The 18,256-nt window shown below is 55.2% G+C and overlaps 1 protein-coding gene and 1 long non-coding RNA gene across 3 annotated transcripts; one reads left to right on the plus strand and one right to left on the minus strand.

Annotated features, from left to right (window-relative positions):
* Positions 1-1,205: 1,205 nt before the first annotated feature.
* LOC146421039 (succinate dehydrogenase cytochrome b560 subunit, mitochondrial-like) lies at positions 1,206-13,872 on the plus strand. Its single transcript, XM_085047762.1, has 6 exons — positions 1,206-1,287; positions 5,306-5,362; positions 7,173-7,274; positions 8,368-8,429; positions 11,012-11,175; positions 13,268-13,872. The coding sequence occupies exons 1-6, from the start codon at positions 1,268-1,270 to the stop codon at positions 13,370-13,372; spliced, it is 510 nt and encodes a 169-aa protein (XP_084903888.1). The 5' UTR covers positions 1,206-1,267; the 3' UTR covers positions 13,373-13,872.
* A 523-nt stretch (positions 13,873-14,395) lies between these two features.
* On the minus strand, positions 14,396-18,078 carry LOC146421040 (uncharacterized). 2 transcript variants are annotated; one of them, XR_014848855.1, is made up of 3 exons: positions 18,022-18,078; positions 16,703-16,873; positions 14,396-14,672 (listed from the first exon to the last, which is right to left on the minus strand). It is a non-coding gene; the product is annotated as an uncharacterized LOC146421040 (long non-coding RNA). The 2 variants fall into 2 exon arrangements; XR_014848854.1 differs by lacking the exon at positions 18,022-18,078 and adding an exon at positions 16,964-17,050.
* Positions 18,079-18,256: the final 178 nt, after the last annotated feature.

The following is an 18,256-nucleotide window of genomic DNA, read 5'->3' on the forward strand; positions in this document are numbered from 1 at the left end:
TGGGTTTTTATAACGGGATCGATGCCGGGGGTGACAGCAGCGCTGATCACAGGGAATCGATAACGGGATCGATAATGGGATCAATAACGGGATCTATAATGGGATCGATAACGGGATCAATAACGGGATCGATAACCGGATCGATAACAGGATCGATAACGGGATCGATAACAGGATCGATAACGGGATCAATAACAGGACCGATCCCGGGGTCGATAGCAGTGCTGCTCACACGGGATCGATACCAGGGTTGGTCCCGCGGGCTGATAAGAGTCCATAGAGGGGATGGATACAGGGAATCGATCCCGGGGATCAATAACTGGGATGCAGAACAGGGATTGATAACAGGGATCGATAATCGGGATCGATAACCGGATCAATAACCGGGACCAGTCCCGGGGTTGGTAACAGGGATCAATAACCGGGATCAATGACAGGGATCGATAACCAGGATCAGTCTCGAGGCTTATAACAGGGATCGATACGGGGGATCGATAACCGTGATCGACAGCAGGGATCGATGAGCGGATCGATAACCAGGATGGACCTAGGAGTTGACACCAGGAACCAATACCTGCGATCAATAACAGGAATCAATAACCGACATCGATCCCAGTCCTGATAACAGGAATCAATACCAGGATCGATAAGCGGATCGATAACCGGGATCAATGACAGGGATCGATCTCGAGGCTTAAAACAGGGATCGATACGGGGGATCGATAGCAGCGATCAATAACTGTGATCGACACCAGGGATTGATAAGCGGATCGATAACCGGGATAGATCTGGGAGTTGATAACAGGGATCAATAGCAGGTATCGATAACCGGGATGGATCCCGGGGCTGAGAACAGGGATCGATAACCGGATCAATGACAGGGATCAATAACCAGGATCCAGAACAGGGATCGATAACTGGGCTCGACCCCGCGGCTGATAACAGGAATCGATTCCAAAGATCAATAACCAGGATTGACACGAGGGATCAATAACAGGGATCGATAACCGGATCGATAACCGGGATGGATCTGAGAGTTGATAACAGGGATCAATACCAGGAACCAATACCAGGGATCAATACCAGAAATCGATACCAGGAATCGATAACCGGGATGGATCCCGGGGCTGAGAACAGGGATCGATAACCGGATCGATAACCGGATCGATAACCGGATCGATATCCGGATCAATCTCATCCATCCCGCTCGCCCCGCCCACCCCAGACCGGAATTACGTCACAGTACTTCCGGCGCGTTGGCTCCAAGATGGCGGCGCTGGTGCTGAGGTGACTCCGGAGGGGCGGGATGGGCCTGGGGACACTGCGGGACGTTTGGGGACATTTGGGGACACTGCGGGGACACTGCGGGACAAAGGGCACCGGGACACGATCCCAGCGCGGCCCGGGGCGCGGCGGGGCTGGCGGGTGGCGCGGTTGTCGCCGCGGCTCCCTCAGGGACAGTCCGGCCTGGCGTGAGGGGATGGCTGTGAGCTGCTGTGTCACCTCAGCGCCACCCGTGTCACCCCCAGATCCCCTCCCTGTCACCTCAGCGCCACCCGTGTCACCCCTGCCACCCCTGTCACCCCCAGATCCCTTTCATGTCACCTCAGCTCCCCCCTATCCCCCCTAAATGCCCTCCCTGTCACCTCAGCGCCACCCGTGTCACCCCCAGATCCCCTCCCTGTCACCTCAGCTCCCCCCTATCCCCCCGTGTCACCCCTAAACGCCCTCCGTGTCGCCTCAGCGCCACCCGTGTCACCCCCAAATCCCCCGGTGTCACCACCGTGTCATCCCCGTGTCGCCTCAGCTCCGCCCGTGTCACCCCCGTGTCCCATTCCTCTCTTTCACCCCCCCAGTGTCGCCCCCGTGTCACCCCCAAACGCCGCAGTGTCACCCCAAAACTGCCCCCCGTGTTGTCCCTGTCCTCTCGGCCGCCCCGTGTCACCTCCCCGTGTCACCTCTGAACATCCCTCGTGTCACCCCCTGTCCTCCCCGTGTCACCCCAAACTCCTCCATGTCGCCCCAGCCTCTCCTGTGTCACCCCTGTCACCCCCAAACCTCCCCGTGTCACCCCACATGTCACCCTTGTCACCTCCCGTGTCACCCTCCAACTCCCTCATGTCACCCCCAGTGTCACCTCCCTCATGTCCTCCCAAAACCTCCCCGTGTCACTGCTGTCCCCTCGTGTCACCCCTAAACCCTCCCTGTGTCACCTTCCCCACCCCCCATGTCACCTCTGTCCCCTCCTTGTCACCCTCCTGTGTCCCCAACCCTCCCCATGTCACCCCTGTCCCCTCCTTGTCACCCCCAGTGTCACCTCTGTCCCCCACTGTCACCTCCACCTCTGGGGTTTCTCTCCATTCCCATTTTTCCTCTTTTCCCCCATTTCCCACCTCCCAAAATTCCCTTTTTCCCACCAATCCTCAGCCAATTTTGGGGATTTTAAGGGTTTTTTTAATCCCATTTTTAGGATTTTTGGGATTTTCCCACCAATTCGTAGGATTTTAATGTGTTTTGCCTCCCATTTTTTGGGATTTTGAGGTCTTTTCCAAGCCATTCTTAGGATTTTAAGATTTTTCCATCCCATTCTTAGGATTTCAAATTCTTTTCCATCCCATTTTTAGGATTTTAGGGTCATTCCCAAGCAATTTTTAAGACCTTCAGGTCTTTCCCATCCCACTTTTAGGATTTTAAGGTAATTTTTTAGGATTTTAGGTTATTTTCCAAGCCATTTTTAGGATTTTAAGATTTTCCCATTGCATTTTTAGGATTTTAAAGACTTTTCCCTCCCATTCTTAGGATTTCAAATTCTTTTCCATCCCATTTTTAGGATTTTAAGGTAATTTCCCTCCAATTTTTAGGGTTTTAGGGTCTTTTCCAAGCCATTTTTAGGATTTTAAGATTTTCCCATTGCATTTTTAGGATTTTAAGATCTTTTCCCTCCCATTCTTAGGATTTTAAAGACTTTCCTATCCCATTTTTAGGATTTCAAGTTTTTTCCCATCCCACTTTTAGTATCTTAAGGTAATTTCAATCCAATTATTGGGTTTTAGGGTATTTTTCAAGCCATTTTTAGGATTTCAAGGTTTTCCCATCCCATTTTTAGGATTTCAGGATCTTTCCCACCCCATCCCACCATCCCAGCTGTTCCCAGTCAGTCAGCAATTTAGGATCATTTCTAATTCCCACAATTTTTGGGAACAAAACACTCTTTGTGTTTCCCTTTCCCCCCCTGGAGCCAAAGCTCAATTCTGCTGCTTTTTTGGGGAAAATTAACAGGTTTTTGGGGGAATTCTGCTGGAGTTCAGCACCCCAAATCCATCCCACACCTCGTCCTGCCCCGGGGGGGAGAAAATTCCAGGAAATTCCAGAGGATTTTAGCAAATTCTAGCAAATTCCAGCAGATTCCAGCCCACGCTGGAGCTTTCCCTGCCCATCCCTGGAATGTCAGCGACAATCGCTGCACAAAACCCTTTCTCCTACCCCAAAATCCCATAAAACCCCTTCTCCCACCCCAAAATCCCATAAAATCCCTTCTCCCACCCCTAAACCCCTTCTCCCACCCTAAAATCCCTTTTCCCACTCCTTTCCCACCCCAAAAATCCCTTCTCCCACCCCAAAATACCCATAAAATCCCTTCTCCCACCCCAAAATACCCATAAAATCCCTTCTCCCACCCCAAAATCCCTTCTCCCACTCCCTCCTTATCCCAAAAATCCCATTCCCCAATCCTAAAATCCCTTTTCCCACTCCTTTCCCACCCCAAAATCCCCATAAAAACCCTTCTCCCACTCCTTCCCAATCCCCAAATCCCTTCTCCCACCCCAAAATCCCTTCTCCCACTCCCTCCTTATCCCAAAAATCCAATTCCCTATCCTAAAATCCCTTTTCTCACTCCTTTCCCACCCCAAAATCCCCATAAAATCCCTTCTCCCACTCTTTCCCCATCCCCAAATCCTGTCCCCACCCCAAAATCCCTTCTCCCACTCCCTCCTTATCCCAGAAACCCTTTCTCCTACTCCTCCCCATCCCTAAAATCCCTTCTCCCCATAAAATCCTTTTTCCCCATTCTTCCCCACCCCAAAATCCCTTTTCTCAGTCCTCACCCATCCCAAAATCCCTTCTCCCACCCCAAAATCCCTTCTCCCACCCCCTCCTTATCCCAAAAATCCCTTCTTCCACCCCTTCCCCATCCCGAAAATCCCATTCCCTATCCTAAAATTCCTTTTCCCACTAAAAATTCCAAAAATCCCTTCTCCCATTCATTTCCCATCTCTGAAATCCCTTCTTCCATCCCTAAAATCCCTTCTCCTGCTCCATCCTTATCCCAAAAATCCCTTCTCCCTCCCGTTCCCATCACTAAAAATCCCTTCTCCCCATAAAATCCTTTTTCTCATTCTTCCCCCTCCCTAAAATCCCTTTTTCCAGCCCCAAAATCCTTTCTCCCACTCCCTCCTTATCCCAAAAATACCATTCCCCATCCTGAAATCCCTTTTCCCACCCCAAAATCCCATTCCCCACCCCAAAATCCCTTCTCCCACTCCCTCCTTGTCCCAAAAATCCCTTCTCCCACCCTTTCCCATCCTTAAAATCCCTTTTCCCATCCCTTCCCCCATTAAAATCCCTTTTCCTACTCCTTCCCCATCCCAGAAATCTCTTCTCCCTCTCCTTTCCTCTCCCTAAATCCCCTTTTCCACTCTATCCTTATACCTAAAATCCCTTCTCCCACTCCTTCCCATCCTTAAAATCCCATTCCCCATCCTAAAATCCCTTTTTCCAGCCCCAAAATCCCCTCTCCCACTCCTTTCCCATTCCTAAATTCCCTTCTCACATCCCTAAAATCCCTTTTCCCACTCCATCCTTATCCCTAAAATCCCTTTTCCCATCCCAAAATCCCTTCTCCCACCCCTTCATCCCATAAAATCCCTTTTCCTATTCCTTCCCCATCCCAAAAGTCCCTCCTCCCCATAAAATCCCTTTTCCCACCCTTTCCCTATCCCAAAACCCTTCTCCCACTCCCTCCTAATCCCAAAAATCACTTCTCTCACTCCTTCCCCACCCCTAAAATCCTTTTTCCTACTCTTTTCCCATCCCTAAAATCTCTTCTCCCACCCCAAATCCCTTTTCCCACCCCTTCCCCACCCCAAACCCCACCAGGACCCCATTTCTGGGGGATTTTCCCCACTCCCAGCTGGATTTCAATCCCCCAAAGCTCAGACCTTCCCTCCCCCCAGGCTCCTCCCGCTGGAATTTGGGGAATTTTGGGATTTTTGGGAATTCCCAACCCTTTTCCCCTCTTCCCCAGGGCTGTGGGGCGACGCTGCCTGCTGGCCCGGCTGGGGCCTGGGCCCTCCCTGCACCAGTGAGTAACTGGGATGGACTGGGAGCGACTGGGAGCTGCTGGGAGGAACTGGGAATCACTGGGAGCTGCTGGGAGTTACTGGGAGGAACTGGGAGCTACTGGAAGGGACTTACTGGGAGCAGCTGGGAGCTATTGGGAGTTACTGGGAGCTGCTGGGAGCTATTGGGAGTTACTGGGAGCTGCTGGGAGTCACTGGGAGCAGCTGGGAGCTACTGGAAGTTGCCAGGGGCAGCTGGGAGTTACTGGGAGGAACTGGGAAATACTGGGACCTGCTGGGACATACTGGGATTTACTGGGAATAACTGGGAGCAGCTGTGAGTTACTGGGAGTTACTGGGAACAGCTGTGAGTTACTGGGATTAATTGGGATCTACTGGGAGGAACTGGGAATTAGTAGAAGGAGCTACTGGGAGTTACTGGGAGTGACTGGGAGCTACTGGAAACTAACTTTCTTTGGGGTTGGGATTTTTGGAGGTTTTTTGGGTATTTTTGGGGTTTTGGGGTGTCAGAGTCCTTCCCACCCCCATGTCCCTTTTTCCCAGGGGGATCCCGATGGGAACAACAGGGTTTTGAGGGATTTTTTTTTGGGTTTTGGGAGTTAGGTTTGGGGTTTTTTGGCATTTTGGGGTTTTTTGGGGCTTTTTTGTGTTTTATTTGGGGTTTTTGGAGGTTTTGGGGTGTCAGAGCCTTCCCAACCCCCCCATCCCCCTTTTCCCAGGGTGATCCCAATGGGAACAGTAGGGGGTTATTTGGGGTGTTTTATGGTTTTTTGGGGGGATTTTTGGCTGGTTTTTTCGTGGTTTTGGGTTGGGTTTTTTTGGGTTTTTGGGTTTTTTGGGTTTTGGGGTGTCAGAGCCTTCCCAACCCCCCATATCCCCTTTTCCAGTGTGATCCTGATAGGAACTATGGGGGTTTTGGGGGGTTTGTGGGGTTTTGGGGAGTTTTTGTGGGTTTTGGTGGTTTTTTTTGTTTGTTTTTGGGTTTTTTTGGGGGGTTTTGGGGTGTCAGAGTCCTTCCCAACCCCCCCATATCCCCTTTCCCAGTGTGATCTCTATAGGAACTATGGGGTTTTTTGGGAGTTTTTGGGTTTTTTTTGGCTTTTTTTCGTTTGTTTTTGAGTTTTTTTGGGGTTTTTTTGAGGATTTTGGGGTGTCAGAGCCTTCCCAACCCTCCATACCCCCTTTTCCAGTGTGATCCTGATAGGAACTATGGAGGTTTTTTGGGGGTTTTGGGTTTGTTTTGGGAGTTTTTGTGGGTTTTGGTGGTTTTTTTTGTTTGTCTTTGGTGTTTTTTTGGGGTTTTGGGGTGTCAGAGCCTTGCTAACCCCTCCTGTATCCCCTTTTCCCAATAGGATCCCAATGGGAACTATGGGGTTTTTGGGGGGTTTGTGGGTTTTTTGGGAATTTTTGGGTTTCTTTGGGTTTTTTTTTTGTTGTTGTTGTTTTTGGAGTTTTTTGGGTTTTTTTCAGGATTTTGGGGTGTCAGAGCCTTCCCAAACCCCTGTATCCCCTTTTCCCAGTGTGATCCCAATGGGAACAATGGTAACAATGGGGTTTTTTTGGGGGGTTTTTGTGTTTTTTGGGATTTTTTTGGTTTTTTTCAGGATTTTGGGGTGTCAGAGTCCTTCCCAACCTCTTGTATCCCCTTTTCCCAGTGTGATCCCAATGGGAACAATGGGGTTTTTTTGTGGTTTTTGGGAATTTCTTTGGGGTTTTGTGTGTTTTCTGGGGTTGTTTTCGGGGTTTTTTTGGGTTTTTTCAGGATTTTGGGGTGTCAGAGCCTTCCCAACCCCTCCATATCCCCTTTCCCAGTGTGATCCCGATGGGAACCACAGCTCAGGAGGAGATGAGCAAATTCTGGGAGAAGAATTCTCGATCCAACCGACCCTTGTCCCCTCATGTCAGCATCTACAAGTGAGGAATGCACCCCAAAATCAGCCTGGGAACCCCAAAATCATCCTTAAGGACATCAAAATCGTCCCTGGGGACCCCAAAATCATCCCAGATCATCCCTGGGGACACCAAAATTGTCCCTGGGGACACCGAAATCATCCTGGGGATCCAAAAATCGTCTCTGGGGACATCAAAATCATCCCAGATCGTCCCTGGGGACCCCAAAAATCGTCTCTGGGGACCCCAAAATCATCCCAGATCATCCCTGGGGACACAAAAATTGTCCTGGGGACCCTGAAATCGTCCCTGGGGACATCAAAATCATCCCTGGGGGACCCCAAAATCATCCTGGGGACCCCAAAATCATCCCTGGGAACTCTGAAATCATCCCTGGGGGACCCCAAATCATCCTGGGCACCCCAAAATTGTCCTGGGGACCCCGAAATTGTCCCTGGGGACACCAAAATCATTCCTGGGAGCTCTGAAGTTATCCTGGGGACATCAAAAATCCACCTGGGCACCCTAAAATCATCCGTAGGGACCCCAAAATTGTCCTGGGAGACCCAAAAATCACCCTGGGCATCCCAAAATCATCCGTGGGCACCTGAAAATGAGCCTAGAGACCCCAAAATCACCCTGAGGGACCCCAAAATCAGCCCAGGCATGCCAAAGACACCCTGGGCACCCCAAAGTCATCCCAAAATCACCCCTGGGAACCCCAAAATCCACCTGGGCACCCCAAATCTATTCCTGGGCACCCTAAAATCACCCTGAGGGACCCCAAAGTCATCCCTGGGCACCCCAAAGACATCCCAGATTGACCCCAGGACACCCCAAAGTCACCATGGGCACCCCAAATTCACCTTAGGGACACCCCAGTTCTCCCCAGGGTCACCCCAATGTCACCCAGGGCATCCCAAATTCACCCCAGGAGGCCTTAAAGTCACCCCAGAGCCAACCCAACATCACCCAGGACACCCCAAAATCATCCCTAGGGACCCCAAAGTCACCCTGGGACATCCCAATTCCTCCCCAGGCCCTGCCCCATCCCCCCCCCAGCCGTTCCCAGGGATATTTGGGACAATCCCAAATGATTCTCCTGTTCCCCCTGCAGGTGGTCTCTGCCCATGGCCATGTCCATCACACACCGCGGCACTGGTGTGGCACTGAGCCTCGGTGGGTGACACTGGGGACACTGGGGACAGCTGGGATGGTGTGGGGTAACCCTGGGATAGCATGGGACATTCTGGGACATTCTGGGACATCCCTGAGACACTCTGGGATACCCTTGGGACACCGTGGGATAATCCTGGGACATCCCTGGGATGCTGTGGGACATCCCTGGGACACCTCTGCTCACTTTGGGACACCCCTGGGACACACCTGGATATCCTGGGAGACTCTGGGACACCTTGGGATAATTCTGGGACACTCCTGGGTTACCCCAGGGACACTCTGGGTTAGTCTGGAACACTCCTGGGATAATCCTGGGACACTCTGGGATACCCTTGGGACACTGTGGGGTAATCCTGGGACATCCCTGGGGTACTCTGGGACATCCCTGGGACACCCCTGGGACATACCTGGATATCCTGGGAGACTCTGGGACACCTTGGGATACTCCTGGACACCCTTGGGACACCCTGGGATACCCCAGGGACACTCTGGGTTAGTCTGGAACACTCCTGGGATAATCCTGGGACACTTAGGGACACCCCTGGGACACACCTGGATGTCCTGGGAGACTCTGGGACACTCCTGGGTTACTCCTGGACACCTTTGGGACACCCTGGGATACCCCAGGGACACTCTGGGATATCCTGAGACACCTCTGGGACACTCCTCTGTCCCAGTATTCCCACTCCAGGTGTATCCCTGTTCTCCCTGCTGTGATCCATCCCCAATATTCCCATTCCAGGCTCTGACCCGTCCCAAATCCCATTCCAGGTGTATCCCTGCTCTGATCAATCCCAAATCCCACTCCAGGTGTATCCCTGTTCTCCCTGGCTCTGATCCATCCCATATTCCCACTCCAGGTGTATCCCTGTTCTCCCTGGCTCTGATCAATCCCAAATCCCACTCCAGGTGTATCCCTGTTCTCATCCACCCCAATATTCCCATTCCAGGTGTATGCCTGTTCTCCCTGCTCTGATCCATCCCATATTCCCACTCCAGGTGTATCCCTGCCCTAACCCATCCCAAATCCCATTCCAGGTGTATCCCTGTTCTCCCTGGCTCTGATCAATCCCAAATCCCACTGCAGGTGTATTCCTGGCTCTAACCACCCCAATATTCCCACTCCTGGTGTTCTCACCCATCCCATATTCCCACTCCAGGTGTATCCCTGTTCTCCCTGGCTCTGATTCACCCCAATATTCCCACTCCAGGTGTGTCCCTGGCTTTGATCAATCCCAAATCCCACTCCAGGTGTGTCTCTGTTCTGATCAATCCCATAATCCCCCTCCAGGTGTGTCCCTGTTCTCCCTGGCTCTGATCCATCCCAAATCCCATTCCAGGTGTATCCCTGTTATTATCCACCCCAATAGTCCCACTCCAGGTGTGTCCCTGCTCTAACCCACCCCAAATCCCACTCCAGGTGTATCCCTGTTCTGATCAATCCCAAATCCCACTCCAGGTGTATCCCTGGCTCTTATCAATCCCAAATCCCACTCCAGGTGTGTCCCTGTTCTGATCAATCCCAAATCCCCCTCCAGGTGTGTCCCTGTTCTGATCAATCCCAAATCCCCCTCCAGGTGTGTCCCTGTTCTGATCAATCCCAAATCCCCCTCCAGGTGTGTCCCTGTTCTCCCTGGCTCTGATCCATCCCAAATCCCATTCCAGGTGTATCCCTGTTATTATCCACCCCAATAGTCCCCCTCCAGGTGTGTCCCTGCTCTAACCCACCCCAAATCCCACTCCAGGTGTATCCATGGTTCTGATCAATCCCAAATCCCCCTCCAGGTGTGTCCCTGTTCTGATCAATCCCAAATCCCCCTCCAGGTGTATCCCTGTTCTCCCTGGCTCTGATCAATCCCAAATCCCCCTCCAGGTGTGTCCCTGTTCTGATCAATCCCAAATCCCACTCCAGGTGTATCCATGGTTCTGATCAATCCCAAATCCCCCTCCAGGTGTGTCCCTGTTCTCCCTGGCTCTGATCCACCCCAAATCCCCCTCCAGGTGTGTCCCTGTTCTCCCTGGCTCTGATCAATCCCAAATCCCCCTCCAGGTGTGTCCCTGTTCTCCCTGGCTCTGATCCACCCCAAATCCCCCTCCAGGTGTGTCCCTGTTCTCCCTGGCTCTGAACCACCCCAAATCCCCCTCCAGGTGTGTCCCTGTTCTCACCCATCCCAAATCCCCCTCCAGGTGTGTCCCTGTTCTCCCTGGCTCTAACCCACCCCAAATCCCCCTCCAGGTGTGTCCCTGTTCTGATCAATCCCAAATCCCACTCCAGGTGTGTCCCTGTTCTCCCTGTTCTGATCCATCCCATATTCCCACTCCAGGTGTATCCCTGGCTCTGATCAATCCCAAATCCCCCTCCAGGTGTGTCCCTGTTCTCCCTGGCTCTGATCAATCCCAAATCCCCCTCCAGGTGTATCCATGGTTCTGATCAATCCCAAATCCCACTCCAGGTGTGTCCCTGTTCTCCCTGTTCTGATCAATCCCAAATCCCCCTCCAGGTGTGTCCCTGTTCTGATCCACCCCAATATTCACATTCCAGGTGTGTCCCTGGCTCTGATCAATCCCAAATCCCACTCCAGGTGTGTCCCTGTTCTCCCTGGCCGCTCTGCTGCTCCCGGAGCAGTTCCCTCACTACCTGGCCCAGGTGAGGTCGCTCAGCCTCAGCCCTGCCCTCATCTTCTCGGCCAAGTTCGCCCTGGTCTGTCCTTTCTCCTACCACACCTGGAACGGGATCAGACACCTGGTGAGTCCCCAGCAGGGAAATCCGGGAATTGTGCGCCTGGAATGTTCCGGAAGCTCCTCGGAGCTGTTCTTTGGGTGACAAATTGGTGGCACTGGAGTGTCCCCCCAGCCCGGATCACTGGGGAATGGGGAGATTTTTGGGAACAGAGTGGAACATGCTGGGTTTGGGGTTGAGGGAAGGGATTTTGGGGAGCCACAGGGATTTTTGGGCGCGAATTCCAGAGGAATTCACCTGGATCACTTGGGAATGGGGAGATTTTTGGGAACAATTTTTTTGGGATTGATGGAGGGGATTTTGGAGAACCGCAGGGATTTTTTGGGATTGAATTCCAGAGGCAGCCAGGCCGGATCCAGCTGCTGGATCTCTCCATCCCTGAATATCCCAACCCCATTTCCCAATCCCAAATCTCCCCCATTCCCATTTCCCCAGTGCTCCCAGTGGGGAATTCAGGACTGGGGCACTGGGATGTTGTCCCTGGATGAGGGTTTGGGGTGACAGAGCTGGGGGCTCTGGATTTGGGGGTTTTGGGGTGGATTTTATGGGAAAAGCAGAGCATTCCTGCCTAGATCCTTGGAATTCCCAGTGAGGGATCATCCCTGGGGGATTCCTGGGTCACTGTGACCCTGGAGGTGACCCCAGAGGTTTTAGGGGGGCTGAGGGTTTTCCACACCCCCTGGAGGTGTTGGGGATTGGGATTGGGATGGAATGGAATAGGGGAAAAGGGAATGGAATGGGGGAGTGGGAATGGGAAAGGGGAATGGGAATGCAATTGGGGGAAAGGGGATGGAAAAGGGGGAGTGGGAATGGGGAAAAGGGAGGGGGATTGGGGAGCAGGGATGGAAAAGGGGGAATGGGAATGGGAAAAATGGGGTGGGGAGGAAGAAATGGGGAAAGAGGAGGGGAGCAGGGATGGGAAAAAGGGGGAAATGGGGATGGAAGTGAGGAACAGGGATGGGAAAGGGGAGAAAAGGGAGCGGGAATGGGGATGGAAGTGGGAAATGGGGAAAGGAGGGGGAAATGGGGGAGCAGGGATGGGAAGGAGAGATTGGGAAAGGATTGGGGATTTGGAAGGGATCTGGGATGGAAAGGGGAGCAGGGAAGGGAGTGGGAACTGGGATGGAAGGGGATGGAAATGGGAATTGGGATAAAAAGGGATGGAAATGGGAATTGGGATGGAAATGTAAGGGGGTGCAGCCACTGCCTTTGGGGTGCCCCTGGACCAGGGAGAGCTCCGGGATCCTCTGGGATGCTCCAGGATCCTTTGGGATCCTTTGGGATCCACGACCTTGCTGGGGGAGGGGGGCAGGGGGGGATGGGCACCAGCCTGGGGACACCCCGGGGCAGGGAGGGGACTTTGTGTCCCCATGGGGATGTGGGGGAGGGAATTTGGGTGGATTTGATGGGAAGAATGGAGCCTTTCTGCCTTTATCCAGCAGCTCCCCATTGGGGGGACACAGCATGGGGAGGACACTGCCCCTGGCACTGGGGACAGGTGCCAGGAGGGACATGGGGACACATCCCCCATTAGAGACATGTTCCTCTTCAGGGGAGTGAGGGGACACTGGGGGGCATGGCACTTGTCAGGGACATGTGGGGGACGTGTCCCCTGTCAGGGACCCCCAGCAGGGACATGGGGGGGACATGTCCCTCACTGGGGACACAGGAGACACATCCCCAGGATCAGGGACATGTCCCTTGTCAGGGACACCTGGGGGCCACATCGGGGACCCCCATGGGGGACAGTGGGGGACACATCCCCAATTAGGGACATGTCCCTCTTCAGGGACATCTGGGGGACATGTCTCCTGTCAGGGATCCCCACTGGGGACATGGGAGACACATCCCCCAACACTGGGGACATGTCCCTCATGAGGGACACCTTGGGGACAGATCCCCCATTGGGGACCCCCTAGCAGCGACATGGGGGACACTGGGGGACACATCCTCCATTAGGGACGTGTCCCTCTTTAGGAACACTGTGGGCACACATCGCCCATCAGGGACCCCCAGCAGGGACATGGGGGACACGTCCCTCTTCAGGGACATTGGGGACAACCCCATGGAGTGATGTCCCCACCCCGTGTCTCCGCAGGCCTGGGACCTCGGCAAGGGACTGCGGCTGCCGCAGGTGACACAGTCAGGTGTCCTGGTGTTGATCCTGACCCTGCTGTCCTCCGCCGGCCTGGCCGCCCTGTGACCCAAATTCCGGGAATTCCGGGAATTTTGGGAATTTCGGGAATCCCGGTCCCAATTTGGGGAAGGCTCCTCCCCCCTGAACCCCCGGGATGAGCAGAGCTGCTCCTCCTGCCCCACCCCCCAGCGTGCCAGCGGCGCTCCTTGTCCCCGCGTGTCCCCGAGTGTCCCCGAGTGTCCCCAGGCAGGGACAATGCGGGATCTGTGCGCCACGAGTGGGATCGGGAATGGCGACGGGAACAATGGGATCTGAGAGGGACAAGGAGCTCCATTGAGCCGCGACAGCCACGGGGGTGGGGGACAGGTGACATCGCGCTGCCACCCCGCTGCCACCGTTCGGGGTCCTCTGTCCCATGGCAATTCCGTGACTCGGCTGATTTTGGGGGAAAACGTCCAGTTTTGGAGCTCCTGCCGGTGAAAAATTCCCATTTTTCCCGGTCTTTCATGATTTTTCCCGTGCAGTGTCACCTGTCCCCTCTGGAATAAAGCAGCTCTGATCCTCCAGCCTGTCTGTCGTGTGTCCCACTCTGGGAAAAATGGGGTTTTCCTTTGGGATTTTGGGAATTGCAGCTTCCCAGAGGAGCCCCGGTGTGGAAAAACGTGGAAAAAACGAAGTTTGCAGGTCTGGGAGGAGCAGGAAGTTTTGGGGTGAAACTTGGGGATTTTTAACCTTTGGAAGGAGGACACTCCCAGCTCCAACCCCATTCCTGTCCCAGCTCTGTGTGGGGAAAGATCCTCCTGGCAAAATCCTGGAATTTTGGGGAAAAATCTGCTCTCCAGGTTGGGGTTTTGGGGGGAAATCTGCTCTCCTTATGGGATTTTGGGGGAAAATCTGCTCTCTTTATGGGATTTTGGGGGAGATTTTGGGGGAATCCACAGTGGCAGGAGAGGAGGGTTGGGGTTTGATCCCATCCCTAATTAATTTCCCACTAATTAACAGAAATATCCCTCGGGATCAGGGATGAGGAAGAGGAGGGAACAGCTCCAAATCCTGAATCCTGAAGGATCTGAGCTCATTCCAAAAATATCCTGCATTTCCCAGCCTTTATTCCCCATTTTTGGGGGGCTCAGCCCCCCCAGGGGGGTGGGAAAGGTGGGATTTGGGGGGTTGTGTCCCCAGGGAGGGGACAGGGACAGCAAGGCCACCTCAGGGCTCAGGAGCTGGGGGTGTCCCCAGAGCTGGGGGCATTTTGGGGTTCCTGCCCCGCGCTGTCCTCGGGGTTTGGGGGCTCAGGCTGGGTGGAGCCCCCGGTGAGACCCCCAGGGCTCTTTCCGGAAGGTTCTGTGTCCCAAGGCTGCTGGAACTGTGGGGAGCAGGGTGGGGGGAAGGGGGTGAGGGGGGAAATGGGGGGCTGGGGGGTGCAGGGACCCCATGGAAGGGTCCCCCATGGTCCCCTTAGCCCCACATCCCCCATTTCCATGTCCCCATGTCCCCCTTTATCCTCATATCTCCCATCTCTGTCCCTCATCCCCATGTCCCCCCATCCCTCTGTCCCTCAGTGCTGTCCCCATCCCATATTGCTCCATGTTCCTTATCCCTGTCCCCCTTATTCCCATATCCCTCCCATTCCCCATCCCTAACCCCCTCATCCCCATGTCCCCCTTAGCCCCCATCCCCATTTCCCTGTGTCCCCCTTATCCCCCAGTCCCCCCATCCCCGTGTCCCCCTTATCCCTCTCCCCATCCTAATATCCCCATCCGTATCCTTTTATCCATATCCCCATCCTCCATCCCCCCCTCATCCCCATGTCCCCATGTCCCCCATCCCCATTTCCTGTGTCCCCCCATATCCCCATGTCCCCCCTTTACCCCCACATCCCCCACACCCGTCTGTCCCCATCCCATGTCCCTTTGTCCCCATATCCCCATCCCTGTCCCCTCTCCCGGGGGTTCTGTGTCACACCTCCCCCTGCCGCCCCTCCCTGAGCCCTGGGTGTGTCCCTGGGTGTCCCCTGGGTGTCCCTGGTGTATCCTGTGTGTATCCCTTGTGTACCATGGATGTCCCTGGTGTCACCTTGCCAGTGACAGAGGTCCGTGTTCTGTTTCAGGCTCAGAGCAGGGCCCAGTGTGTCCCTGGGTGTATCCTATGTGTATCCCATGTGTATCCTGTGTGTATCCCAGGGTATCACGTGTCCCCTGGTTAATCTCATGTATCCCATGGATATCCCATTGTTTCCCCAATGTCACCTTGCTGGTGACACGGATCCATGTTCCCTTGCAGGGCCTGGGGCAGTCCCCGTGTGTATCCCCCGTGTATTCTGTGTGTATCACATGTGTCCCCCAATGTATCCCATGTGTGTCCCATGGATGTCCCCAAGGTCACCTTGCTGGTGACACAGATCCGTGAGCCTTTGCAGGTGTGGAGCAGGGCGTGGGGCAGTCCTGGGTGTATCCTGTGTGTATCCTGTGTATATACTGTGTGTATCCCAGTGTATCCCATGGATGTCCCCAGTGTCACCTTGCTGGTGACACAGATCTGTGTTCCATTGCAAGCCCTCAGCAGAGCCCGCGGCTGTCCTGTGTGTATCCCATGTGTATCCTGTGTGTATCCTAGGTTTATCACAGTGTATCCCATGTGTCCCTGATGTCCCCAGTGTCACCTTGCCAGTGACACGGATCCTGGTCCCGTTGCAGGCTGTCAGCAGGGCCTGCGGCTGTCCTGTGTGTATCTCAGGTGTATCCTGTGTGTATCCTGGGTGTATCCTGTGTGTATCCCATGTGTCCCCAATGTCACGTTGCCGGTGACACGGATCCTGGTTACCTGGATTGCAGGCCCTCAGCAGAGCCTGAGGCTGTCCTGTATGTATCCTGTGTGTATCCCAGGTGTATCCTATGTGTATTCCATGTATCCCATGGATGTCCCTGGTGTCCCTAATGTCACCTTGCTGGTGACATGGATCCTGGTCCCGTTGCAGGCTGTCAGCAGAGCCCTAGGCTGGCTCTGTGTGTATCCTTTGTGTATCCTGTGTGTATCCTGTGTGTATTCTGTGTGTATCCCAATGTATCCCATGTGTCCCCTGGTGTATCCCATGGATGTCCCCGCTGTCCCCAGTGTCACCTTGCCGGTGACACGGATCCTGGTCCTGTTGCAGCCTGCAGCAGAGCCCGAGGCTGTCCTGTGTGTATCCTGTGTGTATCCCATATATCCCATGGATGTCCCCGATGTCCCCAATGTGTCACCTTGCCGGTGACACGGATCCTGGTCCCATTACAGGCTGTCAGCAGGGCCCTGGGCTGTCCTGTGTGTATCCTCTGTGTATCCCGTGTGTATCCTATGTGTATCCCCTGTGTACCCCAGTGTATCCCATGATGTCCCTGGTGTCCCCAATGTCACCTTGCCGGTGACACGGATCCTGGTCCCATTACAGGCTGTCACCAGGGCCCGTGGCTGTCCCTGGATCACTCGGCTGGCAGCTCCAGGTGACCTCGAGCTCAGGTCCAGCCAGGGCGGGGGGATGTGCCGTGGCATGTCCCATGTCCCCAGAAACGTGCCCCACGGTGACACCTGGGGACAGAGCAGGGACACGGCGGGGGGTGGCACTGTCCCCCCGGAGGCGGAGCTGTCCCCAGTGTCCCCAAACCCCGCGGGGCTCACCTTGGATCGCGGCACGTGGGGCAGGAGGTGACCTCGGTCGTTGGTGATGAACAGGGTGGGGGGGCGCGGGGTGGGGAGCTGGGGGGGCAGGGGGGTCAGTGGGGGTCCTGGGTGGGGTTTGGGGGTCAGTGGGGGTCCAGGGTGGGGTTTGGGGGTCAGTGGGGGTCTGGGGTGGGGTGGGGGGTCAGTGGGGGTCCTGGGTAGGGATTGGGGGTTTCAGGATGGGGTTTGGGGGTCCCAGGGGTCTGGGATGGGGTGGAGAGATCAGTGGGGGTCCTGGGTGGGGTTTGGGGGTCAGGGAGTCTGGGATGGGGTTTGGGGGCTCTTGGAGGGGTCCAGGCAGGGATTTTGGGGTCCCAGGGGGTCAGTAGGAGTCAAGAGTTGGGATTTGAGGGATCAGTGGGGGTCCTGGGTGGGGTTTGGGGTGTCTTGGAGGGGTCCAGGCAGGGGTTTGGGGGTCCTGGATGCCCAGGGAGGGGGTTTGGGGTCCTGCAATGGGGTTTGGGGGGTGAGGGGGAGTCTGGGATGGGGTTTGGGGGTCCCAGGGGGTCAGTGGGGGTTCTGGGAGGGGTTTAGGGGTCCAGGCAGGGGTTTGGGGGTCCTGGATGCCCACACAAGGGGGTTTGGGGGTCCCAGGGGGGTCAGAACTGGGCTGGAGGTTCCTGGTAGCCCCGGGAGGGTCCTGCAATAGGGTTTGGGGGTCCCAGGGGGTCAGGGGGTCTGGCATGGGGTTTGGGGAGTCTTGGAGGGGTCCAGGCAGGGGTTTGGGGGTCCTGAATGCCCACAGAGAGAATCTGGGGGTCCTCCGATGGGTTTTGGGGGTCCCAGGGGTCAGTGGGGGCCCGCGATGGGCTTTGGGGGGTCCTGGGGTCCAGGCCACTTTGGGGGGGTCTGGCAGTCCCGGTGAGAGCCAGGGGGGTCCCGGGGGATCTCAGGGCCAGAGGTCGGGGGGCTTTAGGGGGATCAAAGGCAGGCCCGGTCCCGGGGGGGTTTGGGGGTCCCGAGGGGGTTTGGGGTCCCTGCGGGAGGATTTGGGGGTCCCGGGGGGTTTGGGGTACCTGCGGGGGGGGCCGAGGCACTGTCCAGCACTGCATGCGGGGCGGGCTGAACGCATCCTCGTACTGGGGAGGGGAGCGGGGGGCTGAGAGCCGCGACCCCCCGGGACCCCTGCGACCCCCAGAACTCCCGGGACCCCCCTGTCCTGCTGCCCCCCTTTGTCCCTCTGCCCTCCCCCTCTTCCCCCCATTTCGCACCCCCTTTCCTCCCTTCCCTTCCCCTTTCTTCCCCTATTTC

Source organism: Lichenostomus cassidix, unplaced genomic scaffold (assembly GCF_008360975.1).
Source record: "Lichenostomus cassidix isolate B80296 unplaced genomic scaffold, HeHo_3.0 HiC_scaffold_851, whole genome shotgun sequence".
In the NCBI taxonomy this organism is placed as follows: Eukaryota; Metazoa; Chordata; class Aves; order Passeriformes; family Meliphagidae; genus Lichenostomus; species Lichenostomus cassidix.